Source organism: Penicillium cosmopolitanum (genome assembly GCF_028827165.1).
Source record: "Penicillium cosmopolitanum strain IBT 29677 chromosome Unknown utg000009l:1.0-9042332.0:1.0-9050551.0, whole genome shotgun sequence".
NCBI classification, from domain to species: domain Eukaryota; kingdom Fungi; phylum Ascomycota; class Eurotiomycetes; order Eurotiales; family Aspergillaceae; genus Penicillium; species Penicillium cosmopolitanum.
In genome coordinates, this window is record NW_026622679.1 from 3,049,965 (window position 1) to 3,076,393 (window position 26,429).

A 26,429-nucleotide genomic window follows, 5' to 3' on the forward strand; every position below is an offset into this window, starting at 1 on the left:
TGGGTCACGGTGTCACAAACTATTCTGCACCCCCCAATTAATACCTAGGTACACCCGATACACTTGGTCTTCTAAATTTGTAGCTGCTAGGTAGGTTGTCTTGTCATGAGGCACGTTTTCTAAAAAGAAAACCAGGTAATTCTATACACGGGTCAGATTACAACAAAACAAGACTAGGAAGTGATTTGATGCAGTTTGTTTGTATTCAACATGTTATGAACTTTCTAACGAGGGTATAATGGTCTGTCTAGACACAGTTACAAAACGCTTGCTACATAATGATGCACTTATTTCGTCGTTTCCGACTTCGTTCCCGGATGGTATGTTCGTTCCAATCCTCGATACGCCGCCGCCACTCTACATTCTCAGAGGGCGGTAGGCTGGTTGGCTCTGTCGAGACCCGCCGGCGGAAAGATCGTTGTCGTTCCGGTATTTGCGCTTCGTCCTCCGCAGCTGAAATGTCCAATGCATTTCCACTTGGTTGGGGAATGTGGAGCAGATTCGGAGATGACACCGAGTATGGCAGGTAGGCCTCCCCGAGCATGGTAGCTCCTAGTGAAGGGATTGGCATGATTGGTTCTCGGGTGGCCTCCTCGGCTGGGTGAACTGCTAGCTGCGGAAGCGGTTGGAGATATGGATGTTGACCAGTCACGATTGGAACCACATGCCCGGCAGGTTGGGGTCGAGGCCAAGTGTTGACTGGGGAGCTCTCCGTGACAAGAATTTGTTGCGGAGCCTGGGGCACATCCAATCTAGGAACATCAATATGATCTTGGGCTGGTCCATCAACTGGAGATGCACCAGACTCTCGTTGAGCTCTTGCAGGGCGTATGGAAATGGAGCCTAGTCGCTGGAGGATGGCTGATTGTGGGCGTGGGCGATCCTGTGGGCTTGGTCGTGGAACACGGGCAGTTTGGGCTCTCTGTATTTGCTGGGATGCCGAGTCATCAGACTGAAGATTATTACGCGGTGTGCTACCAAGAAGAGTTTGCCGCAAATGGTCTGGCAAAGGTCCGTCGGCATCGCGCTTGTATGGGGGAGGCGGTGGTACCCAGTTGTCGGCGTCACTTTCATGGGGTACATAACGGCGGCTGGGAACATTACGATATCGTGGGTCATACCTTCCCCGGGTTGAGGCTGCGGCTGTAGCAGCCCGGTGAAGTGTATCTTGGGAGCGAGGCAGGGTGTTGTCATAGGGAATCTCTGGCACACTCCCCGCTGTGACTTCCTCGGGTGATATAGGCACAGATAGACTATTGCGACGAAGGACAGGCACCAATGTCTGGCTTGTAGACCGTGGATGCATTCGTGAAGGTCGGTGACTAAGGGCCGTCGAGTCAGTATCACCGCGGTGCAAGCGAGTTCTCCTCCTTTCTAGCTCGACTTCTGTATCCAAGGACGAGTCCGGCTCCATGAGCATTTTTGCTTCTGTTTCTCCAACTTCAATATCAAGTTCGACCTCCTCGCCATTGGCAGTCGAACGCTCAAAGTCGAGGACAAGCATGCGTCCGCCGTCCACAGGGACATCCTCTTCGCCAAATAACTGTGGACGTACACCACCAGGTGCCACAGTAACCAACCGACGTCGGTAAGCCGTTTTCTCTGTCGAGTGTACCCATTTAGCGGCAGTCATTCCGTGCATGTCAGTTACTTGACGACCACGAATCAATGCCTTAGGCTGTTGAATGATCTTGTGTAACTGCACCAAATTATCACGTGGAGGAGATCGACCCTCATAATGATGGTCACCACTGAAACGAGTTTCCGTACTCTCATTTGGCTCAGGAGTCGAGCTTGTTGAAGGAATATCAAGGCGCTTCGGTATGCCATAAACCCATACTTCCGAGTCTTGAAAACCCAAAGCAGCAAGTTCGCCAGCCTCGTCTGTTGTAGGTAGCATAATAGGCTGCATTTCTCGTGGCTCCTCTGCCGAGAATGGACTGGCAAAGTAAACACCACTCATTCCAACATTGTTAGATTTGATTGCTCTGAAAGCTGCCAGTTGAACGTCGTATCCAAGGATCCAGCTATCATCTGATTCGTCATGGCCATCTATTAGACATGCATGTGTAAAGCCAGGCGTGATTTCTGGAAATAGGATCTGTGTTGTCCACATTCGCATTTGCACTTCTTGGGGCGTTGCGTCGATTCCTGGTTCGGTATAGAACGGAGCTGTGATTGTCACAATGCCATCTAGTTCAGGGTCCACTGGTGATCCAAGCACCATGGAACCATCTGGGGAGAATGAGATTGCATCGATTCGTGGGCAACGAGCCGCTCGACGTTCTGTCGGTAGAGCCGCCTCCCCTACGGAATGTACTTCGATGCAGTCCCCAAAGGACAAAGCTAGTACACTGCCCGTGGGGGAGAAAATTAAGTCACGGGGCGCATCATTGAGTGCAATCGTCTGGATCAATTTCACGTCTTCATCCGAGAGCGAGTAGATATTGATCTTATGTGTAGATGACAATACCGCAAGGAGAGAGCCATCATTGTGAATGGTAGCTCCCAAAGGTCGGCGACGGGTTTTCAATTCGTATTTTAAAGTCACCGAATCTGTAGTCAAATCCAAGATCACGATGCGGGATGAACTGATGCTGAGAACCAGCTGCCCATTTGCTGAGAAAGAGAAACGAAATACTTCGCCTTGGGGGAATGCAGTAGACGAGCTCATTGAGCTTGAAATTAAGCGGACCAGAGTCCGACGGGGCCGCAGAAATACGTCAAAGGCATTTCGTCTGATTTCTTCCAGAAATAGGCGTTTGAGGGTGGATAGGTTGTCCGTGTCCGTCTCACTAGACGTGGGAGTCGCGCCCCGCGCCCAAGCAAAGGAGGGACAACGCGACAACTGATGTGTATACAGTGCTGGTGACTCTGATGTTCGCCTCCATTGCCGCGTTAATAGAGATAGAGATGCAAAGGTATTGGCATCAGCGGCATAAAGAATGCTGGGTTCGTCAGATCACGCATTCCACATAGCAGCAGCACAGCACAGCAGCCTCGGAGAACAAAGGGTCGAGATACTTACAGCTCGATTACTTTGGGTGGCAGCCGGTCAAAGACGCCGGTCTCTCGTGGGGAAGAGGCATCCTCCTCCATGATCACCAGCGATCCACGACATGCGGAATTGGCGGCATCCGAGTTGAAGATGCCCTTGGAGAGTGGCTGTGCGTCCCAACCTCTCCACATGACGCCGCTCGTCGATCGCTTGGATTCCTATTTATAGCAATGCACGTGGAATGACTCAGCATTTCCAGGGTTGTCAGGGTCTCCTTTTTGGTCGGAAATGTGCAAATTTGCAAAACTGCAGGAACGGTAGTGCAAATTTGCAGATCGGCCCAACTGCGGGAAACTGCAACTGCAAATTTGCAATTCTGCCATTCGCAGCTTCCAATTGGCAAGTTGCGGCAGGGCAGGGCCGATCCGACATCGCTAGATCACCCCCAAAATTGATTGCCCTTGGTTCACCCTCTAGCTGCCACCTTCTTCCTCTCTCCATTCGAATAAATCGTCTAAAGTCACGCGCCATGCACTTAAACTCACCTTGACCCACGGTCGCTCGCACCGTTTCGCCCCCAATCCCCCGATCGCTAATTACGCTTCGCAGTCGGCCGGGTGTACCCCTCATTTTGACAAACTAAGATCGGCCGACTCCGAAAACTCCCCGGGAACTTTTCCCCAGATTGTTCCTACATTTCCCCTCCCCCAATTGTCGGCAGCTAGTACATACTTGGGTTGCGCATCATGTCGCCTGCAACCGTTCAAGTCAATACCTCTTCCAAATTGCCCTCGCCTGGGTTCAACGCCGGTGCGCGACCATACCGATCCCACAAAGTCCGTGCCTGTGATCTCTGTCGCAAGCGCAAGTCTCGATGCACAGTTGATATCCCTGGTCAATCGTGCCTGCTGTGTCGTGTGCAGGGCGCCGATTGTCATTACCAGGAGGAGCAGAACCAGGAGAATGCCTTGGTCCTGAGCACGTCAGAATCCAAGCCATGGCCCGCAGGACCATCTCCAGTCGATCCTATGCCAGGTCAGAAACGCAAGCGCAGTCCTGATCCCAACTCGCATCAATCACCCATCGGACCTAGTCCGCAAGGTACGACTTCGTCTGCTTCAGGGCGGCGCAAAGACGAGGATCCCCATAATGAGTCAGTACTCATCGTCGGACCTATGGTGGCGGAGGACGCGCAGGTCATTGAGAAACACATGCCTCCTGAGCGGACCAGCCTCTCTGAAGAGCCCAGCAACAACCCATACAATATCTATTCGAGTGACCCCAGGAAGCCCGTCCTCTATACTACTATCTCCCGTCGGAGGAAGGGAATGCGGCGCGGAGTTCCTCCGGGCGAGAACCAGAAAGAAATTCTGGAGCAGATACTAGGTCCATTTAGACATGATCTTGTGCGACTGTAAGTTATGACCGATGGCAAAGCTCTTCTGCTAGATTTTGGGCACTGACTCTATTTTTTTCTATCTCCACCAGCTTCATCGACCGCTTCAATGTCGCTTTCCCTATTTTTGACGGCGAGGCATTCTGGGAGTCTTACATTACCGAGGGCTTGGAGGATCCGCCGGCTTCCTTACTCTGCCAGGTTTACTCCATGTCGCTTGTTTATTGGAAGCATACTCCAAAACTTGCGTGCCACCCTAAGCCTGACGTCCGGTACGCCGTCAACATGACTGTCGCTGCATTGCACGAGGAGTTTTCTGCACCTGGTCTTTCGACCATTAGTGCTGCGCTGATTGATCTGACGGGGCGGCCAATTTTCTCCATGACTGGAAATGCTGTCAGCTGTGGACGAATGCTCTCACTCGCAAACTGCCTTGGATTGAACCGAGATCCAAGCCTGTGGAAGCTCTCCCAACAAGAGAAAGACCAGCGCGTTCGTCTTTGGTGGGGAGTTGTGATTCATGATCGATGGTACGAAATATTGCACAGCAATTATTATTTGGTTTATCATGTACTAATGTATTTCACAGGGGAAGTTTCGGTCACGGTGTCCCACCTCAGATTGCGAAGTCTCAATACGATGTACCCTTGCCTACCATCGATAGTCTGGTACCCCCTCATGCTCGTAGTACAGAACGCGTGCGTGCGGCTCGTTGTCATATTGCTCTCTGCAGATTGACGGAGATTCTGGGCGAGTTGCTTCCACTGGTCTATGGCCTGCAAGTAAAACTGGCGCGTGAGAGCTCGAAGAAACTGCGACAGATCAGAACTGATCTAGACTTGTGGGAGGACTCTCTACCTGACTGGCTTCGGTCTCCAACGCAAAACCGCGGGGACCAGCTACATGCGTCAAGCAGCTTGCAGCTTGCATTTTTGGCCGTAAAGATGCTAATTAGCCGAGTCGAACTGAATGTAAGTACCCCAATCATATTTTTGATAGTTGTTAGGCTCACAATCTTTTACAGGAGGTCAACAATGCGGAAACAGAAAACCCCGAAGCTCGTCGGTATTTCCAGACAGAATGTCGCAAATCAGCGGAGGATATCGTGCGGTTTATTTCATCTTTGCGCAAGGAACACTTCAAGGAGTTCTGGCTCCCTTGTACGGCACCCATATCTGCCCAATGAACTCCAATTTTCAAATTCCAGGAGCTAACAATCTGTTCAGACAGCGCCTTTCACCTGACATCGACTGCGACCCTCCTCGTCCGATGCGCTCTAGAGACAAATGATACTGAAGTAGCTCGGTCGTGTCTTTCCAACGTTGAGACCCTCCGCACTGTCCTACGTCGAGTACAAGAAGAGGAGGACTGGGAAGTTGCGGACATGTGCCTGGACCACTGTGAGCATATCATGCACAGGCTCCCGGGGACTGGAGCCCCAATGGACCAGGATAGCATGGCTGCCTCGCTGGCCGATAACGGCCTGGTTAATCCAGCCGCAATCTCATTGCCCGAGACACAAACCAACAATGACATTGTGGACGACATGATGTCTATCTCTAATACATTTGGAACGATGGACGGCTTCCCATTCGACATGACAGGCATCTGGGATGTTTCTGTCTTTCAAGATGTCAACCTGTCTTGAATCCTTCGATTAATCATGGTTTTGGTTTCTCCAGTTTTGCTTGGGGGGGGGTTGGTAGGCGTGTACGCTATTGAGAATGACAAGCTACAAACAACGTATATATACCCTAGGGGTTTGACTTGGAACCCTGTCTATTCATTACTATAATCCAGTCTATCAATCTGATTTTTTTTGATTTTAAATTAAAACATCTGACTATAATTTTGTACATCGAGAAACAACAAGAGAATCGGACACCAAACGCTATTTTACAAGTTGTTCCGGTGAAATGGAATGATCAGAACAAACACAAGAAACCATCTAATGCCCCGCCCCTTGCCCATAAATGACAACAAATAAACAATTCGCAGTGACGAGGAGTTGGGAGGAACCAAAGAAAAGTAAGTAGGCTCTTTCAAGCAAGCTTACTCCTTGCTGCCACCAGCGCCAAAGACACCGGTGAAGGAGCCCTTCATGCTGGCCATCTGCTCCTGGCGAGCCTTCTCCTCTTCGGCAGCCATCTCGGCAAGCCACTTCTCGCCGTTCTCACGGATCTCACGGTCAATCATCTCGTAGTTCTTCTGGCCACGCTCGCGAATCTGATCCCACAGCATCTTGCCCTGGGCCAGACCCTCGGAGGGAGATACCTCACCGTCCATGGTACGGCCAGACTTCAGGCCAAGAGCACCGGCAAGGCTGCCCATGGAGAGGGAAGGCTTCTTCTTCTTCTCCTCGGCAAGATCGGCTTCGAAACGCTCACGCATAGCCTTCTCACGCTTGGCGAACTCGGCGGGGATGACAGTACCCTCGAACGACTTCAACACAGGTCGGACATCCTCGACACCCATACCGGCAAGGTACTCCAGGAAGGGAATGAGAGCGACGAGAGTCTTGTCCTTGGGGTCACCGGTCCACTTATCCAGGACGACGGCGTTCTCGGGCTGCAGGCGGGCATGCTCTTCCTTGGTATCGAGGAGAATGACCTTCGACAGGTCTCGGTTCAAGTATTCCAGATCCTAGTAAAATATGGTCAGTAAGATCGAGAACTGGAATGCGCGCCAATTCGAACATACCTTGATGTACTCGCCATCCTTATAACGGGTGGCTTCACGGAACAAGGGCCAGCGGATAATACGGTAGGGGTCGAGCTTGCGGAGAACCTGGTCGGCCATCATGCTGGGCACGGTGGTGAAGAGAACGAGTTCGTAGTACTGGTTGAGGTAGCGGAGGAAGTAATCGACACCAGGACGCTTCGCAACGCGCCATCCGTGCTCACGGCTCCACTCGCTGTGAACGAGAAGATCCTCGAGACTGAGCACCAGGGTGTAGGGCTGGCGCATGGCGGGGTCCTCATCCGGAAGCAACTTAGGGAAGGCAGGGTCTTTGTAATAGCTGGTGAGATCACTGGTGCGAGCCTTGGCACGGTTCCACCAGAGACCCAAGCCCCATCCAGATGGTTGCTGAGGGTGAGCGCGCTCCTCCTCATCGGATTCCCAGTTGCGGCCGAGATAGCCTACTCCAGCGACACCGGCGGCCAGCATCACGGCGTACATGATGTTGGCCATACGGGCCTTGCGACGATCCATAGATGTTTCATATCCGCCCTTGGGGATATCACCACCACCCCCTCGCTTCTCTTCGCTATATTCCTCTGATGTTGGGTCCTCGGTGAGGTTGAGCGATGACTTCTTGGAACGGCCTTCGAGCTCTGCAAATAGTGTCGACGGAATACCCTGGGTGAGGTCAGGGAGCGGCTTCGAGGGGATTTCTTCAGCTTCAAACTATAGGCAAAAATGGATTAGAAAGAGCGGTCCAATTCAATTTGATAAATTGCAATGTAGATAGGTGTCGGTAGCTCACGGGTTTGGCAGATTCCGCGTCAGTCTCGGGCTGAGCCTTAGTATCGAACTCGGGTTGTTCCGCGGCATGTTGTTCGGGTTGGGTATTCTTTGTAGCCTTGCGCTTCTTCGTTTTGGACTCCTGTGACTGCATCGACTCGGGGAGAGAGTACGGCGTACTGCCCTTGCCCTGAGCGTACCACCGGGGCCGCTGGGCAGACAGGGCCGAAGAGGCCCTGAAGGCAGAGGCGAGGACGTTGGGCCTCGTCAGAGGCAGAACGGCACGACTCAGCATAACGAGAGAATGAAAGGGGAAAGTGATGGAAGAACAGGAAACAAAAGTGTCCTGCTGGGTCTCTCGATCCTCGGGCTGGCGGGTCGAGTTTCCCGTAGAAAAGTCAGGCGCGTGGCTCGGGTGACCTAGACGGGCCTGTTGCGCAGTTTATGCGTTGAGAGACCGTAGTATACTACGATACCTTTTGCTATTTTGTAATTTAAAATTCACTAAAAAATGAAAATAAAGCTTCTATTATACTAGATTCGACTCACATTTTCAATTGACTCCTATTCGGAAAGACTTCAAGGTCTTTCTACGCTGTTGGCTACGTCAGTAGCTACTAGTACAGTCTGATTTGCCTCACTGGGCACTGTCGACCACCGTAGCAGTCCCGTTTTATGGCAATTCGAAGTGCCCATTTCTTTCCTTTTCCTCAGTTATGAAAGTCCACCCGGCAAATAATTTGACCCAACACGCCTTTTCTCTATGCGTGTTGGACTGAAATCGCTGGGGAGACCGAAAGAAGTTTCTTCTTTTCCCGCATCCAAGAGCCGCAGCAAAGGCCTCCAGTGAAGCTACAGCTCCAATTGTGGGAAACAGTCCCCTATTTTTTTCTTACCTCTTTGTCTCTGTTCAAAACTGCCAAAGTGAATGGCAGACGAGGTTGAGTCTCATGTCGATATTCTTACTTGACTTCAATCTCCGCGAAGAATGCAATCATTCATGAAATTTTCCCTCCATCCTTTTAGATCCCGTGTCGCGTACTTATAGATCTTTTCGCCTCTCATTTTTTCTCCTTCCTGTCAACATGGCCCCCAAGAAGGCGCGAAAGCCCATCGAGGAACCAGAGTTATCAAATGAGTTGGAGCCTGAGCCTGAGCCCGAACTGCAACGAGGACCATTCCCTTTCCTCGAATTGCCATCCGAAATTCGCCTGCGCGTGTACCATTTTCGTCCTCTTCACACCAACCCGGAAGAGTGGTGCGAAGAAAAACGCAGGCACCGTCGGTTCCTCCGCAAAGAAAAGCAAGCATGTCGCCCCGACCTCGCATCGCATAGCACTGTTTCTGACCTCACATCGCATTCACGATGAGGCCAGTCATATGTTCTATTCGTCCCAAATCTTCCGACTCTTCCCCGTGCAAGACTTCTCTCGCCGGCCGACCGTTCGCGCCCTTCCACGTCGCCACCGGCCGTCTGTCACCACAATAGAGTTGATTCTGGGCAATAGTTGGACTGCACCACCACGGTCATGGATTGTGAATCAGGGACTTGGCTTGCGCGATATGGCTCTCACGCGCACACTGAAGATTTTCATAGAGTGTGACCCGTCGCAGCCAATTTTCGAGGGGTTCCGCGTCTCGAAAGAGTACTATACGGAATTTGCGGGGAATTTGATGCGGCAAATTCTAGAGCGTCTCCCTGCCCTAGTCCAGGTGGAGTTTGATGGGTATCCCTCCGTGCGCAAGACTGGTGATCTGATGGTACGCTTGCTGCAGGAGACGCAGATGGCAAACAAGAAGGTCTTGTGGGGCCCGGAGAGGGGCTGGACAGACACCGAGGACAACTATGTCCCAGAGGCGGAAGATCCAGCAGACGCTGCCATTGATGGTTTGCGGTCCAGTATACCGCTCTGCGTTGACACTTTGACAACCACACTCCAGGCCGTCAGACTGGAGACATGAGGCCCGTTGGCACATCACTTGATACGAAACTTGGAATCGGTGTTGGACGTGACATGACTTTAAACAGTATACATATACATTGCGCGGCGTTGATAGAGTGGCTCGAACTTAATACATCTTTGATCCACATTTAGACAATCTACCTGGGTACAGTCTAAGGATTTCTCGTACCCAGGTATTACTATTTCCCAGGTTTACTCTTTGATTGTCAAGAGAGTAGATTCCTCATTCTTCGTATAAAGCATAGATGGATCCTCTGAGAAGAAGAAAACAAATATTCGTAATTAAAGCATGTAGGTTTCAAATGCTTCTATCTAGAGTTCCTCATCCACATCCATGTTGGTACCGTTGGCGCCGTCTTTCGAGCTTGATTGCCGGGCTACTGAAGCTTCCTTATCAATCATTTGGCGGGATACGGCGACAATGTTGTCCTCGATCAATTGCTGGCTGACATCCTCAATGTCTAAATAATAAGGTTAGCATGTTATTACAAGGTCAATGGAGACGAACGACACATACGCTTCTTGGGATCAACCTTGCCGACGTATCGTGTCTTCAGTTGATCCTTGCTCAGCTCTGTCTCTTCCTTCACCCGCTTCTCGTAGCCCTCGGCAAGGCTGACAAGCTGCTTCATCTGCTCCACGTTGTGATGACCGTCTTCGTGGAAGTCGTTCATTTGCAGGGCCTCGGTCCACACGTGCTTGTGCAAGTTCATCAGCATATTCTCCTCCAAGCCGGTCTTTCGGTAGTTGATTCCAATGCTATAGTAGTGGCGGTTCAGGCCGTGAATGAGAGCCTGGATCGAGGGCTTGTTCAGGTGACCCAAGTTTGAGGTTGTTTGACGGGGCTCCTGGCCCATGACAACGGTCTGCGGCTGAATAAGGCGGAAGGCGTCAATAACAACCTTTCCCTTCACTGACTGGATGGGATCGACGACGACGGCCACGGCGCGGGGGGTGAGTTGTTCGAAAGATTGCTGGGTGTTGATATCGACGGATGAAAGCCAGCAACCGAAACCAGGGTGAGAGTGATACCATCCAACGACAGTCTCTGGCCTATTGTTCCATCATGATTAGCACAGTTCTCCCAGTGTCCGTAAATGCAGATCATATAACATACCGTCCCGTTTGCCGGAGCATCTCCATCATCTTGGTTTGGAATACGGGATCCACAGCCTCGACACTGACACCAGTACCACTCTGGGGCATGGCAAAGACATCCACAACGCGGACTGTGTATTCATCGACAAATTCACCCAGCATAAGACCCATGACTTCCATCGGAACACCCGCGCGACCGTGTCGCAGCATCTTCAGCAGGGCCAGAGAGGAAATATGAACGGTTTCGGAGTTATCAATCAGGTTCGGGGTGTCCTAGAAGAAGATTGCGAGTTAGAATCGGCATTGCTCGATGATAGCAGCAGCTTCGGAGGGCGGACGAATGGCGAGTAGCCACGGCTTCTGATCACTTACACCACCGGGGGCAGCACTTCCCATTCCCATGCCCTGTGCGGCCTGCAGCATTCTATTGAGCCGGTCCATGATGGCTGATCACAATGAGTGGAAGGGTGTAGAAGGAGTGATGAGAGAGATAGCTTCCTAGATGGAAGCTCCCAAAAGGTCGATCGGTCCCTGTCGAACTGATTTCGTGACGGAAGAGCTGCAATAAGATGCAATGCGAACTTTGCAGGTAAGTAAGTGAGTTACTTTAGCAACCTTGAAGACTGATGTTGGAGGGCTCTTGTTGATGCTTGGTCAGAGAACCAGTCCGGCTGGGAGCTCGACTGACGAAGGCGGTGTGGGTGATCTGCCATTGCCCTTCCCACGCGGCGATCGATTCTCTCACGCCTCTCCCGTCTTGATTCATTGCGCCATGGGCTTGTCGGAACCTGTGAACTTCTGTGTCTAAATCTTCCGACAGTCTGTCTCCTCACGGTGGTGCTTGGTATTTAAGTGCCTTGCCCCTCCCGTGTCCTGACCACCCTGCTTCACACGGTCCTCCCCTCACCGCAAACCAACTATCTCCCTCACTCCTCTCAACTGATAATCCCACCGAGAGCCCTCCCCGAAAACTAGCTCGACTCGCGTCGTTCAATCGCCAAGGATGGCCGTTGAACCGCTCTCTAATGGCGTCGGCGCTACCAACAAGAAGGTCGCTTACTTCTACGACTCTGATGTTGGAAACTATGCCTACGTATCTGGTCACCCTATGAAGCCGCACCGGATACGCATGACGCACAGCTTGGTTATGAACTATGGACTGTACAAGAAGATGGAGATATACGTGAGATTCCATAAACATTTCTGATAGGAAGATGGAATAAGAATCCCAATGCTAATGCGAAATCCCGACAGCGTGCCAAACCAGCCTCCAAATACGAAATGACGCAGTTCCATACCGATGAATATATTGACTTCTTGTCCAAGGTCACGCCGGATAATATGGATCAGTTTTCAAAGGAACAAAGCCGGTACAATGTCGGTGATGATTGCCCTGTATTCGATGGTCTCTTCGAATTCTGCGGTATCAGCGCTGGTGGCAGTATGGAGGGCGCGGCGCGTTTGAATCGCAACAAATGTGACGTCGCCGTCAACTGGGCTGGTGGTCTGCACCACGCCAAAAAGAGCGAAGCTAGTGGCTTCTGCTACGTGAATGGTGAGAGTTACGAAACCCTAATGATCGTTCACCCATGTATTAACAACTGTCAGATATTGTTCTCGGCATTCTAGAACTTTTGCGTTTCAAGCAGCGAGTCTTGTATGTCGACATTGATGTGCATCACGGTGATGGTGTTGAAGAGGCCTTTTACACGACAGATCGCGTGATGACAGTGTCTTTCCATAAGTACGGCGAGTACTTCCCCGGTACAGGTGAGCTGCGTGATATTGGTGTGGGTAATGGAAAGTATTACGCCGTCAACTTCCCTCTTCGAGACGGTATCAATGATCTCTCCTACAAGAGCATCTTTGAGCCTGTTATCAAGAGTGTGATGGAATGGTACCGCCCCGAGGCTATTGTATTGCAGTGTGGTGGTGATAGCTTGTCTGGCGATCGCTTGGGTTGTTTCAATCTGAGTATGCGCGGCCATGCCAATTGTGTCAACTTCATCAAAAGCTTTGATCTTCCCACCATGATCCTTGGAGGAGGTGGTTACACGATGCGCAACGTTGCGCGTACCTGGGCTTTCGAGACAGGTATCCTGGTCGGAGACAGCCTGGGCTCCGACTTGCCGTACAATGACTACTACGAGGTACAATTCCCCGAAATTTTGAACACTGCGTTTCATGTATTAACAATAACCCTAGTACTTTGCTCCCGATTACGAGCTTGATGTTCGTCCTTCCAACATGGATAACGCCAACACCAAGGACTACCTCGACAAGATTCGTAGTCAGGTTGTTGAGAATCTCAAACGCACCGCATTCGCGCCTTCCGTTCAGATGACTGATGTTCCTCGCAACCCGCTTCTCGAGGGCATGGACGATGATGCTGATGACGTCCTTGATGATCTCGACGAGGACGAAAACAAGGACAAGCGATTCACCCAACGTCGTTTCGACCAGTATGTTGAGAAACCTGGAGAACTTAGTGAAAGTGAGGACGAGGAAGAGAATGCCGCCAATGGCGTTCGTCGCCAACCAGGAGCCATTCGTCGTCGAAATATAACCAACTACAGGGATCTCGATCCTGCAGACTCCGGTCTCGACAGCGGAATGGCTACTCCGGCAAATGCCTCGTCTATTGCTGACGGTGACGTGGATGTCGGTCTGGATACCAAGATGACCGACGCCCCCCGAACAGAACCCGATGTGTCGGCCACGGCATCAAATGATCAAGATACCCCAGCCGATGTCGACCAAATGGTTCTTGAGGCCGAAGATAAGGATACCTCCGCTGCTGCCTCCCGGCAGCCTTCCCCTCCTCAAAATGACGAGGATACAGCCATGGAGGATGTTGCCCCGGCTCCCGAGGCTGACGATTCTGCGCCTGCGACTGACACACTGGAAGAAAAGAAGCCAGAGATATCGCCGGGAGTCGAGGGCTCGGGCAATACTCCTCTGTCCCCTCGGGGCCAATCCGCCTCGAACGAGCCATCTGCACCTGTGACGGACAAAAGGGATGAGGCACAGGAGCCTGCGTCCGTTGAGGGCTCGGAGGCCAAAGCTACAACTACACAGTCTGCTGGTGAGCCTACCGCAAAGAACGAGGAGTAAACGGAAGCAACTCCAGCAACAATATCGGATCTGGCGTAATGGGAAATGGGAAGAATGGTGTTATTGGTTTGGCAGCATGTTCACATCTTATTCGACCATGGGGGCGGGCTGTTTCTCTGCACGACGGAACGGCGAGGCAGATGTTTCACGATTTGCGGGCCATGTTTATTACTTGTTTCCTGGTTCATTTTGTCAAACAGAAAGACCATGTGAAGTACTTCTCATCCGTGAATTTGCATTCCGTTTTGGACGAGTTGATATGCCTGCGTCCTATGTGTTTAGTTTCTACTTTTAAACTGACAACCTTAGTTCTACTGCGAATCACTGCGAATGAAATACTCTGTACAATTGAGCGATTTAAGTTCAAGTTCTTCTCCTACTAGCACCACCTAGTAGTTGTTGATTCAATCTACAGTAGTAGATCTCTTGGTTGCGCTTGATCATTTCAAGACGCCGCTTTTGAAAAGGCCAGTCCCAGATAATGGTACTCAGCTCATGATATTAAAAGCCATGTATATACTTTCAATCTCAAGGTGGTGCTTTTGCTTAGCCCCGGAAATGGCCATGAGCCAACCATCCATTCCAGTTGTTGTTGTTCTAGGGCCCAGCGAATATAGTTACACAGTCACGTGACAGGTCATAACTTAGGTCATCATGCTAGGCTAGTCCCGAAGGAGGCTAGCGCTAGGGCAACCCAATCCACCAATGCGGCGCCAAGATTTTACGCACCGCACCCGCACACTAAGCGAGAAAGAAAGCACCGTGGATTCTTTGACCTTCGTCTCGCCTTCTCGCCAACCCACTTCGACTTCACTCGACAACCCCGTGTGATACTCGCCATCATGTCTACCAGAGGGTAAGTCTATTCGCTCTATACCCAGATAAACGAAAAAGAGAACCATGGGAGGAATTTGCCGACGATCTCGACGACCGAATGTGCACATTGAATGTTCATATTGAATGTTGAACATCTCGAGCGGGGAGGACGAAACGGACAACATGGAACTGGGATATACAATCGGAATGAAAGAATCAGCCCAGCTAACGGTTATCGCATTACAGTCGTGCCGGTGCCTCGGGCAACAAGCTCAAGATGACCCTCGGTCTGCCTACGTAAGAAATTCCCACACAGTCGTGTCTCTCTCGTCCGGTGAAGCTTTCGATGAACGCCTTTCGCCAAATACTCCGGTCCAATCAATTCTTGTCGACAATTATGGAAAATAGAAGCGCGGAGGGAAGAGAAGAAATCCTCGACAAAAGAACATACGCCATACGATTCGGAACCACCACGCCAAATATCTGTATGAAATGAAAGAATCGAAAAGCATTACTCGGACGAGGGGACTGGACACGACGCAACTGATGCGCTTTGCGAAAGAAATTACGAAAATACTAACGGTCGTCTTCGATTAGTGGCGCCGTGATGAACTGCTGCGACAACTCCGGTGCTCGCAACCTGTACATCATTGCCGTCGCCGGTACCGGTGCCCGCCTGAACCGTCTGCCCGCTGCTGGTGTCGGTGACATGGTCATGGCCACCGTCAAGAAGGGTAAGCCCGAGCTGCGCAAGAAGGTCATGCCCGCCGTTGTCGTCCGTCAGAGCAAGCCCTGGCGCCGCCCCGACGGTATCTTCCTGTACTTCGAGGACAATGCCGGTGTTATCGTCAACAACAAGGGTGAGATGAAGGGATCCGCCATCACCGGTCCCGTCGGTAAGGAGGCTGCTGAGCTTTGGCCCGTGAGTTTTCACCAAACCCCGCATCAGATGTGCATGGCACAATCTGGAATAGACCTTGATACTAATCATTTCACAGCGTATTGCCTCCAACTCCGGTGTCGTCATGTAAAGAGAGGAAACCGAATAAAAACAAAAATCAACGATACCATACCTGAAACTCCTTGGGACCTGGGAACACGGGGTGCATACGAGACATATTGTGGAAGAAAAAGGGAGGGGGTCCAACTGACGAGACGAATTCACCTGTGTTATTTCGAGCCGGTTTTCCTCCCATTCGTGTTTTTCTCTTTGAACACTGGCGATCTTCGGAAGTACTTGAAAAATACAACTTTTCATGAAAACATCCAACCGCTTTTCTTCTCTGTTGTATGTGATATCGGAGTTTGGGAGTATGGATTCTGCTATCATGGCGTCTTCATATTCTTGAACTCTGCCTAGACTCCCAGGGATATAGGCAGATTTAATCAAATCTGATCCCCTTGTTCCTGTCATGGGTTTGTAGTTGGTTTTTTGTAAATTATCAATGTGCACCTGAGTGTTGCTTCTAGCTGGACTGCATGCTCGATTAGCTATGACATTCTCATAATGAATTTCGTTGCAGCAATCTTTTAAAAAAAGCAAGGTCACTGGCTGTTACTTGTAGATTCCTTTTGTTACAATCAAGTAAAGGGAAACAATTTATTTGCAAGACCCAAAGCTAAATTTACTGGTGAAACCCTATGCTATTGTACAATGAACAAGCAATCTATCAATCTATTACTCCGTCGTCTTTTCCTGCTTCTCCTGTTTGGGTATCCTTTGCGCAGGACTCTGACCCTTCTTCATCGGACTTGAGCCTTTCTGCAGTGCATCCTTTGTAGACGCTTCAACGGGTCCAGTCAACCGGACCACCACCCAAAGCAAACAGACAATCAACGTGACGAGAGCGAGAACATGCACAGCCCACCAAATATGCTGTACACCGGCAGGGCACATCCTGATCTCGTAATCCCATTCGCCCGCATCAACGTCGAACCAAGCTGACAGAAGCCCAGCGTTTCCACCAAACTCACCCATCATCGACCGAAGTGTGACTTCGCGGATAGATGGAGTTTCTGACTGCATATTGGACTCGGTATATCTCTTTGCAGCCCACTTCCAGCTCTGTGGTGGAGTATTATCGGAAGTGTCCTCGTCCTGTTTCTTTTCCTCGACTTCATTGGTGTGGTTGACAAAATGAACGGCATCACAGCCAGTGTGGTCATGGCCCGTGAGAATGAGTCCTTTCCGACCCTGGCCACCACCAAAGGCATTCTCATTGCCAGTCATGCCAAAGATGCCCTCCAATATCCCCGATGCACTGATAAAGTCACTCAAATGGTTCTGCTCCCTCAGTCCACCTTCCTTCCAGCGCGGAACGCCATCAGGTCCATCGTCGTCATCATCTTCATGGAACGTAAAATATGGCCCATCGGTGCAGACTCCTTCCTTCTTGTGCAAAGGCAAGTGTGTGAGGAGGAGGGTAAACGTAGACCGGTCCTCAACTGGGTAGAGGCGCTTGCTGATAAGGTCGTTGAGATAACTGTAACTATGAGACTGAGCGGTCTCAGACAAGGCCGGGGTGTCGAATATAAGGGTGTTGAGGTTAATCAGATGCAGAGTTGGAGTAATGACCGGCATATCAGTCTCAGCAGCAACCTCCGATCCATTAGACCCAGGAACGATGGGAGGATGCTGGAAGCGAATATCCCAATTGGCACGGCCAAACTCGCGCTCAAAACGCTCCATCCGCGCCTCGCTAGCATCGCCTGCGTAGCCAATATCGTGGTTCCCCGCGATATTTATCACTCGTCGAGGCCACGCAGGGTCGGAGTTCGGTCCCAGGGGCTCGAGTTCCTGCTTCTCGGCGATATCGCCCTCAACGGCTCCCGTTCTCGTGATCTTGTCGTCAACCCTTTCTCCACCACGGAAAACACGAGTCCAATAGCGTTCGCTACGCCAGGAGAATTCGTCGTCGTCGATCCATTGACTTCCCAGAAGATCTCCCAGCACGGTCGTATGCGTGGGCCGAGTCCACCAGAACAAGGTGCGGTAGATGTGCGCGAGGTAGTAGTCGTTACCCAGTAGGTCGACGCGCTTTTGAACTGCCCGAAGTGATCGTGGGATATCCTTGCTTATAAGATCCCGTAGCCCTGAGGTAAAACTGGAGAGAACCTCCGGGTTCAGGAGAGACCTTGGGAACGGCGTAGTAGCTGAGGCAGCCTCCACTGCATCCTGTACATCCTGCCAATGTTTGCGTGCACGCGCGGCTAGTTTCCACTCCGGCAAAGGCAGAGACGTGTCTCCCTCGAGTTGAGGGTCTGCGAGGACTAGGAGTCGGAAGATTGCTGGCTGGGTGTTCGCCGCAGAGTCTGAGGCTCGGAGGTGTTGTAGGAGGGTGTTGGCGGAAGGATTTTGCCGTAAGGGCTCGAGGAAGGAAGTTGAACGATCTCCTGCTATTGGCGACTTCGATCGAGGCAGGGGAACGCACAGCCATTGAAGACTGGGTAAAGGTAGAGGTAGACTGTAGCAGAGAGAGCAAGCGGGAGCAGCAGCGCAACAATGCGAGAAAGGAGCGAACGGAGGAACATGAGGGTCGGGGTATTAGTAATAATATTATGGGGAGAAAATACACATCGTAACGAATATATAAAAGAATATGAGAGCGCGTGGTGGGATGGTGAAGGGTAAAAAGTCGATGCCCCGAGGGGGGTAAACAGCGGAGATCACGCCGCGCCCCATGGGCGGCAGAAGGCAAGGGTCAAGACTATACCATGACATCTCATCCGAGGATATCCCGTCAGAGAAACTAGTAGCAACAAATGGAGCCCGAGTCACCTGGTATTCATGAATAGCTACGAGGGATTTTTAAAGCAAAATTCACATTCTCCTGAGCTACCTAATATGCAATGAGTTGGAGAACTCGAATAGTAGTAGTACTACTCATACATTAATATTGTTTTCACCGCTAATGACTGTCTGCAAGTATGCAGCTTGATTGATGAACAACCCAGAAATTTTAGATTTCATAGTAAACTGCATACTACTACTAGTATATATCACAGGGGGCTCTTAAAAATGGCCTACTTATTACATAGGATGTCGCCCTAATTTGCTTGCTCCTATCTGCACATCTTGAGATCGGATCAACCCTGGAATTCCGTGGGTTAGATCAGGTACCAGCCAACTTGAACCTCTTTAGACCCCAAAATCTAGGGGTACTACATATACCCCGGATAATGTCTGGCAACTCTTGGCTTTCCCTTTCTTTATCCTTAACGTTTCTTTATAGTCCTAAAAAGCATATATTAGAGCTTACTCTACTTAACATACATAAAAAGAAGATACATGACACTTAGGTGGGAATCTTGGGAATATTAACTGGGTCCACAGTGGCACCAAACATAGTGCGGTAGAGGTTGTTCAGCTGTGCGATAACTGGCTCTGTGTGTGTGGTCCACTGGATAGAATAACGGGTGAACCAAGCCTTGAAACGGCAATGGAGATTGAAGACGCAGGGGAGCGTGGGAGGTATCTCTGCAGGTAGTATACAGCATCAGTCTGGTCGTACGGACGTAGGGTATTGTTTCTAGTTTGTGCTATCCGATCAACTTTGTGCAAAACAAGTACTGCCAAGGTGCAGCGAGGAGACGTAAGCCTGTGGCATCGAAGACAACCTCATTTTGGTTGAAGGCTTCCGTGGTAAGCATGCGTCGAATAGGGCCAGCGATAAACAACACTGTGTGGTTATTGAGCCATTCAAGCGCTAGTGCTGCGTTTTGCTTCGTGGCGTATGGCACGGAGAAGTAGCGCCGTATCTTTCGTGGAAAGACTTTCGTTAAAACAAATCAACGGTGTAAGTCCGCATACGGTTTCGAGTAGGAGGGTATTGACCACACCTCCGACGGCGATGATCGTGAGCTTTCTGTTCTTGCTCACTAGATATGCCGAGAGGTGCTGAAGGGCACCAGCGAGGTCTCCTGGGAGAGGGTGGTGTTTCGCTTGCGTTTTGGTGGCGGGCGAGTTCACGTAAGGCCCCTGCACTGCGCTTCCGTCGTAGATTTGTTAAGGCTTGTCCCATCGTGTTCCTGTGACTTTGATGGTTGGTTCAATCTTTAAGTTGTGGAGAGAGCGCACATTGATGGCGTTGGGAAGGCGGGTGCCTATTAATTGGAACATGGATCCTGTGCAAGAGAGCTGCACAGAGCTTTCTACAGAAAGGAGATCACAATGTCTGCCATTTGGATTTTTTACCGAATATGTTAATAGAAAATTGAAGAATCAACATTAGAATAGCGCGAAGCCAACATTCTGGCGTTCTGTGTTCAATGTGAAGGTGGCTGTTGAGGTCGCCAATCTCTCGTACAACTTTGGTCCAAGGACAAGCGAGTTAGAAGCACTAGCCATGAACGTATCGCTGTGTAATGGATGCTAGCCAGAGCTGTAGATTAGAGCTAGATTATAATTTTGATAAATCATAAATTTGTTGCCAGCAAGATGTTTTTGATTTCGAGACTGTGATATTTCTGGATTAGTAGCTAAAAATGGAGTCATAGATTGGGTAGGAGAGCAAAGAAAACCAGACTCATTCACGCTCTGAGCATCATGAGAAAATTAGATCAAAACTTTGACGGGCTCCCTTCGCTCATTGTCTCGCAGTCCTCCGACAATAGATGGATTCACAAGTAAACATTTTGCTTCAGCGGCAAGACCTGGATATCCCCTGAAAAACTCCCATGCTGTATATAGAAGATTCCAAAAGCCTCCTTGAGAAGCGATCGTACGCTCATACGCATCCTGTAAGCGACTGAAAGTAACCCATTCGACCCCAGCACCCTCGTGAATATGTCCGAATATATGTAGCCTTGGGCGAACCTTCCACAGTGTCTGTAGTAGATGAGGACATCCAGATTTCAGTAGGTCGAGGTGGGCAAGTGGCGGTCCATGGGTGATGAGAATATCGATTCCTTCCGGCACCGAGTTTGCCCATACGTCTTCGCTTCGGGGGTATTGAAATGCCCAGTTTCCGTGACGCGGAGAATAAGGGCTTCCGTAAACCCTGAGTTGTTGACCATTTGGGCAGCAGATTGTCACCTCGTTATTTTCCAAGTAGATTATGTCACCCCAATCTATATTTTCCCGATCTGAAGATGTTTGGATAGATTTGTCACTCAACTTGGCATCAAGTAATAGTTCGTGGTTACCGGCAATAACGACTTTAATGGGGTGAGGCTGGGCACGTATCCAGTTGAGTGCTTCTTGGAGTTCCTTTAGAGATCCAGATTGTGTCAAGTCACCAGCATGTATCAGGATGTCACCATCCGGGACTTGAACGTTAGCATGAGCGTTGTGGGTATCGGAGAGGCAAACAATCTGGACCGGGTTTGTAAGAGGGATGGCTGGAATGGGCTCGCGCCAACAATAAAGCTTTCGGGCCAGAAAAACGCAAGGGCGGGCCCAAAATTTTTCCCAATGGCTAGGTCTCTGTCGGTTGAGGAGTTCATCGAGGCTGGACATGGTTGGCAGCTTTAAATGGTGAGAAATGGCTTGTTAGGACTTGAAGGAGGTGTAAGTAGTTTACTTTGATCCGACTTGGGGAGACATCAAGCGGAACCATTCCCGATTAGGTACTCTCGTTGGCACGAGTATGTCATGGCAGGTCATGTGACTATGTATCTCTAATTCAACAATCGACTTGGACTTGCTAACTGGTAAAGCGGGGGATGCTCGAGAATTCACCAACCCTGCTTGAACTAGATAACCGCATTCAAGGAAGCTGAAAATATTTGCCAGTATCTCAGGTATTGCCAGAGCATAACTTGAGGACGCCATATTCAATCCAAGGTTCTACTAGAATTTGACGTGAGGTTAATGAATCTCTAGAGGGAGATGGGGATATGAAGTGGTCGGGGCTCATTCAAGCCTTTTGTACTTATTCATGTCGAGTCAGGTTGTGGATGTTAATGATGCAAGAAATCCTTGTCGGATTCCTATTGGAAGAATAAACAAAGGTAGAGAAAAGACCAGGGGAATCTTTCCATTTTTGAATGCTATCCACGGAACGTCCTCGACCTGAAAGAGTATTATGCAAGCCTTTTTTCGTAGCATTACGCCCTCCTTCGGCATCATTGGATAACGGGTGTTCCATTCAAGTTTCTACGCTAGGAAGGTTAGTCATGGGGGGAAGGATGATAAAGAGCTTCCAATGCATATAAAGATAAGGGAACAAGGATAACGCGTCATAGAAACCATCCGGTGTGAGGATGCTCAGACCACAGAGATCAAGATACGACGTAGCGATCAGGTAAAGGAATAGTAGCGGCTCGACGAACGTAATAGCTTGGGGAGAAGAAGCAGGAAGCCGAAAGACGCCGGCTAGGCGGTGGATGCGTGAGTGGGTTTCACGGGCGTAGGGCATCCATAACAATGGTGACGACCTAGTTCTTTACATCCAGGTCCACGCAGTGCTCCCCTAGCGTAGAATCTTCAACAATACTACTAGAAGTATATGGCAATGAGATAAAGATATGCTTGAAGAAAATCAGGTCAAATCATACTAGAAATCCAAATGCATCATGTATATGAAAGCCAGGTGATTATAATTATCTACACACTCGTAAAGAATCAACTCGTCCCCAAAATCTAGCTAGGAAAAAAAACCCAAGATCAGATGAAGCAACGACTGATTCACTCCTCCACAAAGCCAAACTCATCAAGCACACACACATACATACACACTGCCCACATAAACCCTTCGTGTCCACATAACAAACAAAAGCTGGCCAAGGCCAGGAAAGAATGGAACAGAAGTCGGTACGAGGGGTATATCACATCAAACGCCAAACGGTGGGGGGATGGTAAATGGTCCAAAAGTCAAAGGAAAAAAGAAAAGTAAAGAAAAGAAAAGAAAAGAAGAGAGGTGGAAGAAGATTAATCGCAGTGGTTTCTCAAAATTAGAGGTCCGTCTGCCAAAATTGTAGCAGTAGTATCTTGGCAAAGCAAGAAGACTACTGCGATTCCATCTTAGCCAAGGGGCTAGGAAGGAGGGATATATTTCCAGTGTCGATTTCTCCAAGGGGGTTGGACATGGGCCGATCGTTGGCTGTTGGCGTGTTGTCTTGGATGTCCGCCTTTGCATCAACGAATGAACTGGAATCGGTTGATGGCGCCTTGGCCAAATTCAAGCCTTCGATCCGAAGCCCGTGCTCTTCTTCGTCTTCCTCTTCAATTAATTCGTCGGGAAGGCGGTCGGACTCGGAGGCATTGGCCATCAAGGCGGGTGGGCGTTGGTTCATCAGCCGGGCTTGTTTCAAACTGATCGTCTTTTGTTTGTTGGTACTCTCCGCCACTTGGGACAAATCACGTTCAATGGTAGCCTTCATCAGGGCCGCCATCCACAAACGACCTTCCTGAACATTATCAACCTGGAAGTAGTGGGTGGTGGGTTTGGTGAATTGGACAGTTCGTGAGTTACCTGACTTTGGCGGCACGAGCTTGAAGAAGAAAGGTCCGCTCCCCTCCTTGCTCGCAAGTGAGGCAAGAGCTGCAGGCGTGGTGAGTTTGGAAGCTTCGCTGGCGTTGGCATTGGCAGGCTGCGAGGTGGAACCAGTCACTGTGGCGTGCAGCGCGATTATAGGATCATTATCTGCCCGCAGCACACGGTGGGCTGTGATGTCGATGAGGCCTCGCTCTTCAGTATCTTCCTCGGAGTAGTAGTAAGATAGACGACGGCCACGCAGAACAAAAAGTCGAGGCTTCCATGTTGTCATGAGATTGGATGATCTCTTCTTCATCCATCCGCTGTAGTCGCAGCCAGCCATCTGCTCCTTTGGCGCCTTCTTCTCGAGACCGCGAGTATATGCACTAGTGTCTTTTTTGGATTTGACGGTCCGGGGGCGAACCATCATGCCGCCGGCGGTTTCAGCAGCTTTACCTGACCCATCGGTACTGTGGCGTTCAGAGCTCTTGGAGGTCGCCGAAGGAGTTGTAGACCCAGTACGACCAGACGTAGGGTCGTAATCACGGGGTGAGACCGGAGCTGAGCTATCAGTGCTGCCCTTTCCAACAACATCAGAAATAGCGCGAAGGCCAACGGCCCGTCGAACTCTTTGACTTGCACCGCCGATTTTCGGGAGAGTGAAGGGTAATGGCGAGGCACGTGCGGAACTATCCGAATCACTACCCTTCTTCATGAAGGGACCGAGGCTTGAAAAGAAACCGGGCTTGATATCTTGGGAATCATTACCGCTTCGCTCAGAGACACGGGTACTCAAACTCCTAAAACGACTCTTTGGTGGCGTGCCGTGATAATTCTCGGCCGCAGTAGAGACATGCCTAGATGCATCACGTATAGAGTCAACACTGGCGATGCGAGACTGACGTTTGCCAGTGGCCTTGGCGACCCTGTCATCCGCGTAGCTTGACTTTCGGGAATGACTGAGGCTCCCACTGGCTGATGTTCGCTTCTGCAGAACGCGTCGATTTCGACGGGAATCCACCTCAGTTCCGGAGAAGTAGCCTCGATCGAGGTCATCCATGTGCTCGGGCGTGTTGGGCTCTGATTCCGTAGCGGCGAACTGTGGACCGCGGTACGCTGTTGTACCTAGTGAAGTCCCCGGGCGAGCTGGTAGAGCGTGACCCCCACTGTTGAGAGTCCAGGCCCGATCGAATGATGGCTTTTTCTTATGGCCATTCATAGATGAGTCGGGGAGACCGCGATGGGTTGTGTCGATAGAGGAATGTCGTCGTGTATGATTGAGGTCACGAATGGAGGCCGCAGAGATTCGTCTTGGCGAATCAAGGCCGTAGGGAGGAGTGTGAGGTGTGACAGGAGAGCTAGCATTGCTGGCTAATCTTGGGTGTTGGCCAGGGACGGCGGAAACTCGGGAGTAGCCTGCGCCAGTCTTCTCCGACACGGTCGGGATGCGTGGTAAGAAGGGCCCAGTATGACCAGCACGAGACAGCGATCGTTCTTCGGGACCATTGGAGAAGCCGGCGACGGAAGCTCTTGTGGGGGCCTGATTCTGGGGTTGTTTCAGACCCCGGACTTCTTCTTGAAATGCCTTGACCTTGTGCCAGGTCTTGAGCCGTTTGCCCATAACACCAAAGTCGAACTCCTTCATGAAGATGAAATCTTGGTCCATATCAAGGAGCACATCACCTGTGATTTCTTGTTCCTCGAAAATTTCGCAGTGTTTGGGATCCATTCCGAGCTCTCGCATTTGCTTGGCGGTTTCAGTTTGATTCCATTGCCGAACCTGTTCTTCAGTGGGAGCGTCGCCCTCCTCCTCGTCTGTCTCATTCCCATTAATGTATGAGATTCGATGGCTGAAGTGGCTACTGTATTCGCTACCCGAGTCATTGATTGTCTTTGCGTCTTGTGTCGACACGCTGTGACGGGGCGTGTTCATATCGGTGATGTGCTCGTCAATGACGCTCAAGGTTTCGTTCATGACGGGGCTTTCCTCGCCATTCGCATGGCTATCAATGGATCGTCGGAAGGTCTGCTGAATATCCGCCACCAGGCTTGGTAGCGGGAGTGGCGAGGAAGCAGATCGATTTTGCTGGGGGGAGTCCACCGATTCGTAGACATCGGAGGTGCTTGCGTGTCGCGATGCCTGGGGGGGTTGTTTGTTCGCTACCGGTTGAGATGAAAGACGAATCCACTGGTGTGGAGGGTTCGATTTGTGCAGGCGATTCGGTATTTTCGGAAGCGATCACGCCCTGGGGGGAGGGGTTGGTATTAATGGCACCTAAATTAGCTGGGCGCACATGAGCCCGAGGGAGATCGTGAGCCTCGGCCTTGCGGGTGAAACCTATGATGATGAGCGATCAGTTTGCGGGGACGATTGCGATTGTTCATTGACGTGGGCGCATACATGCAGGGAAGAGGCCCTTTTGGCCGGAGCGAGTGTGCTCTCCCAGCCACCATCCATCTTGAAATTCCTCATCCATCTCCTCCAGATGGATGACATCGCCGCGCATCATCTGCAATTCATCTTCGTTACGCTTGAAGTGATCATCTAGATTTGGGGGGTTAGCGCATGGTTGGGGGAGGAACGAGCGAGAGGGGTACATTGCGCTCACACGCTCACGCTCACGCGATTGCGGCAATCGCAATCGCGCAAAGCGCAAGGTCGGGTCGCACAGAGGGAGACGTACGAAAGGCGACCAGATAATCCCCCCGCTGGACGTTCTTAGGGGGCGCGGGCGAGGCCAGCGAATGGTCGGCCATTTCGCGATGATTTTTTGTTGGGGGGGGAGGGACCCAGAACCTCTCCGATCGAAGGAAAGTGGAAACAAGCCGAGGCGAAGATTATGGCAGGTCAGTTGTAGGGCATGGGGGGCCCGGGGCAGCCCTTTCGAGGGGAGAGAAGGCAGCGGAATTGGAATCTCGCGATGAAGAGAGTAATGTGAACTCAATATCAATGTCTCGGGGGGGGAGGAAGGGGAGGGAATGCCAGAAGGTCGAGGAATCTAGCGCGCACGAAGGCCGGGCTTAGGTCATTAGCTCGCGGGGTTCGTAAGGAACTAAGCTGGAACTGTCGGAAGCTTTGTTTGTACCTTTTGAGGTGTGGCGAGATAGACGGAGTAACGGAGCAACGAAGTCACGGAGTAGTGGCTGACCCGATCTCCCAT

The 26,429-nt window shown here is 50.7% G+C and overlaps 12 protein-coding genes across 12 annotated transcripts; 5 read left to right on the plus strand and 7 right to left on the minus strand.

The window, feature by feature from the left end:
- Positions 1-271: 271 nt before the first annotated feature.
- On the minus strand, positions 272-3,189 carry N7509_009253 (F-box domain protein; the record flags this gene model as incomplete). Its single annotated transcript, XM_056633890.1, has 2 exons — positions 272-2,948; positions 3,029-3,189. 2 exons carry the CDS (start codon positions 3,187-3,189, stop codon positions 272-274), a joined length of 2,838 nt encoding a protein of 945 aa, XP_056484510.1.
- Positions 3,190-3,744: 555 nt separating this feature from the next.
- Positions 3,745-6,042, plus strand: N7509_009254 (putative C6 transcription factor; the record flags this gene model as incomplete). The annotated part of the gene is made up of 5 exons (XM_056633891.1): positions 3,745-4,412; positions 4,487-4,924; positions 4,984-5,365; positions 5,419-5,554; positions 5,621-6,042. The coding sequence occupies 5 exons, from the start codon at positions 3,745-3,747 to the stop codon at positions 6,040-6,042; spliced, it is 2,046 nt and encodes a 681-aa protein (XP_056484511.1).
- Positions 6,043-6,446: 404 nt separating this feature from the next.
- N7509_009255 (protein translocase subunit TIM50) lies at positions 6,447-8,154 on the minus strand (the record flags this gene model as incomplete). Its single annotated transcript, XM_056633892.1, has 3 exons — positions 6,447-7,037; positions 7,095-7,802; positions 7,882-8,154. The coding sequence occupies 3 exons, from the start codon at positions 8,152-8,154 to the stop codon at positions 6,447-6,449; spliced, it is 1,572 nt and encodes a 523-aa protein (XP_056484512.1).
- A 790-nt stretch (positions 8,155-8,944) lies between these two features.
- On the plus strand, positions 8,945-9,821 carry N7509_009256 (uncharacterized protein; the record flags this gene model as incomplete). Its single annotated transcript, XM_056633893.1, has 2 exons — positions 8,945-9,076; positions 9,114-9,821. The coding sequence occupies 2 exons, from the start codon at positions 8,945-8,947 to the stop codon at positions 9,819-9,821; spliced, it is 840 nt and encodes a 279-aa protein (XP_056484513.1).
- Positions 9,822-10,135: 314 nt separating this feature from the next.
- Positions 10,136-11,362, minus strand: N7509_009257 (proteasome regulatory particle lid subunit RPN11; the record flags this gene model as incomplete). The annotated part of the gene is made up of 4 exons (XM_056633894.1): positions 10,136-10,284; positions 10,341-10,876; positions 10,941-11,194; positions 11,294-11,362. The coding sequence occupies 4 exons, from the start codon at positions 11,360-11,362 to the stop codon at positions 10,136-10,138; spliced, it is 1,008 nt and encodes a 335-aa protein (XP_056484514.1).
- Positions 11,363-11,495: 133 nt separating this feature from the next.
- N7509_009258 (uncharacterized protein) lies at positions 11,496-11,729 on the plus strand (the record flags this gene model as incomplete). Its single annotated transcript, XM_056633895.1, has 2 exons — positions 11,496-11,510; positions 11,544-11,729. 2 exons carry the CDS (start codon positions 11,496-11,498, stop codon positions 11,727-11,729), a joined length of 201 nt encoding a protein of 66 aa, XP_056484515.1.
- A 195-nt stretch (positions 11,730-11,924) lies between these two features.
- rpdA (histone deacetylase RPD3) lies at positions 11,925-14,035 on the plus strand (the record flags this gene model as incomplete). The annotated part of the gene is made up of 4 exons (XM_056633896.1): positions 11,925-12,104; positions 12,176-12,476; positions 12,530-13,071; positions 13,127-14,035. The coding sequence occupies 4 exons, from the start codon at positions 11,925-11,927 to the stop codon at positions 14,033-14,035; spliced, it is 1,932 nt and encodes a 643-aa protein (XP_056484516.1).
- Positions 14,036-14,877: 842 nt separating this feature from the next.
- N7509_009260 (60S ribosomal protein uL14) lies at positions 14,878-15,882 on the plus strand (the record flags this gene model as incomplete). The annotated part of the gene is made up of 4 exons (XM_056633897.1): positions 14,878-14,891; positions 15,098-15,148; positions 15,449-15,773; positions 15,850-15,882. 4 exons carry the CDS (start codon positions 14,878-14,880, stop codon positions 15,880-15,882), a joined length of 423 nt encoding a protein of 140 aa, XP_056484517.1.
- Positions 15,883-16,529: 647 nt separating this feature from the next.
- On the minus strand, positions 16,530-18,382 carry N7509_009261 (uncharacterized protein; the record flags this gene model as incomplete). The annotated part of the gene is made up of 2 exons (XM_056633898.1): positions 16,530-18,247; positions 18,283-18,382. The coding sequence occupies 2 exons, from the start codon at positions 18,380-18,382 to the stop codon at positions 16,530-16,532; spliced, it is 1,818 nt and encodes a 605-aa protein (XP_056484518.1).
- Positions 18,383-19,390: 1,008 nt separating this feature from the next.
- Positions 19,391-19,832, minus strand: N7509_009262 (uncharacterized protein; the record flags this gene model as incomplete). The annotated part of the gene is made up of 2 exons (XM_056633899.1): positions 19,391-19,609; positions 19,662-19,832. Coding segments are annotated over 2 exons (390 nt in total), but the record flags the coding sequence as incomplete, so codon positions are not given.
- Positions 19,833-20,405: 573 nt separating this feature from the next.
- N7509_009263 (metallophosphatase domain-containing protein) lies at positions 20,406-21,308 on the minus strand (the record flags this gene model as incomplete). Its single annotated transcript, XM_056633900.1, has 1 exon — positions 20,406-21,308. The coding sequence occupies one exon, from the start codon at positions 21,306-21,308 to the stop codon at positions 20,406-20,408; it is 903 nt and encodes a 300-aa protein (XP_056484520.1).
- Positions 21,309-22,798: 1,490 nt separating this feature from the next.
- N7509_009264 (putative polarized growth protein (Boi2)) lies at positions 22,799-26,025 on the minus strand (the record flags this gene model as incomplete). Its single annotated transcript, XM_056633901.1, has 4 exons — positions 22,799-25,408; positions 25,458-25,606; positions 25,670-25,813; positions 25,953-26,025. 4 exons carry the CDS (start codon positions 26,023-26,025, stop codon positions 22,799-22,801), a joined length of 2,976 nt encoding a protein of 991 aa, XP_056484521.1.
- Between the last annotated feature and the right edge of the window lie 404 nt (positions 26,026-26,429).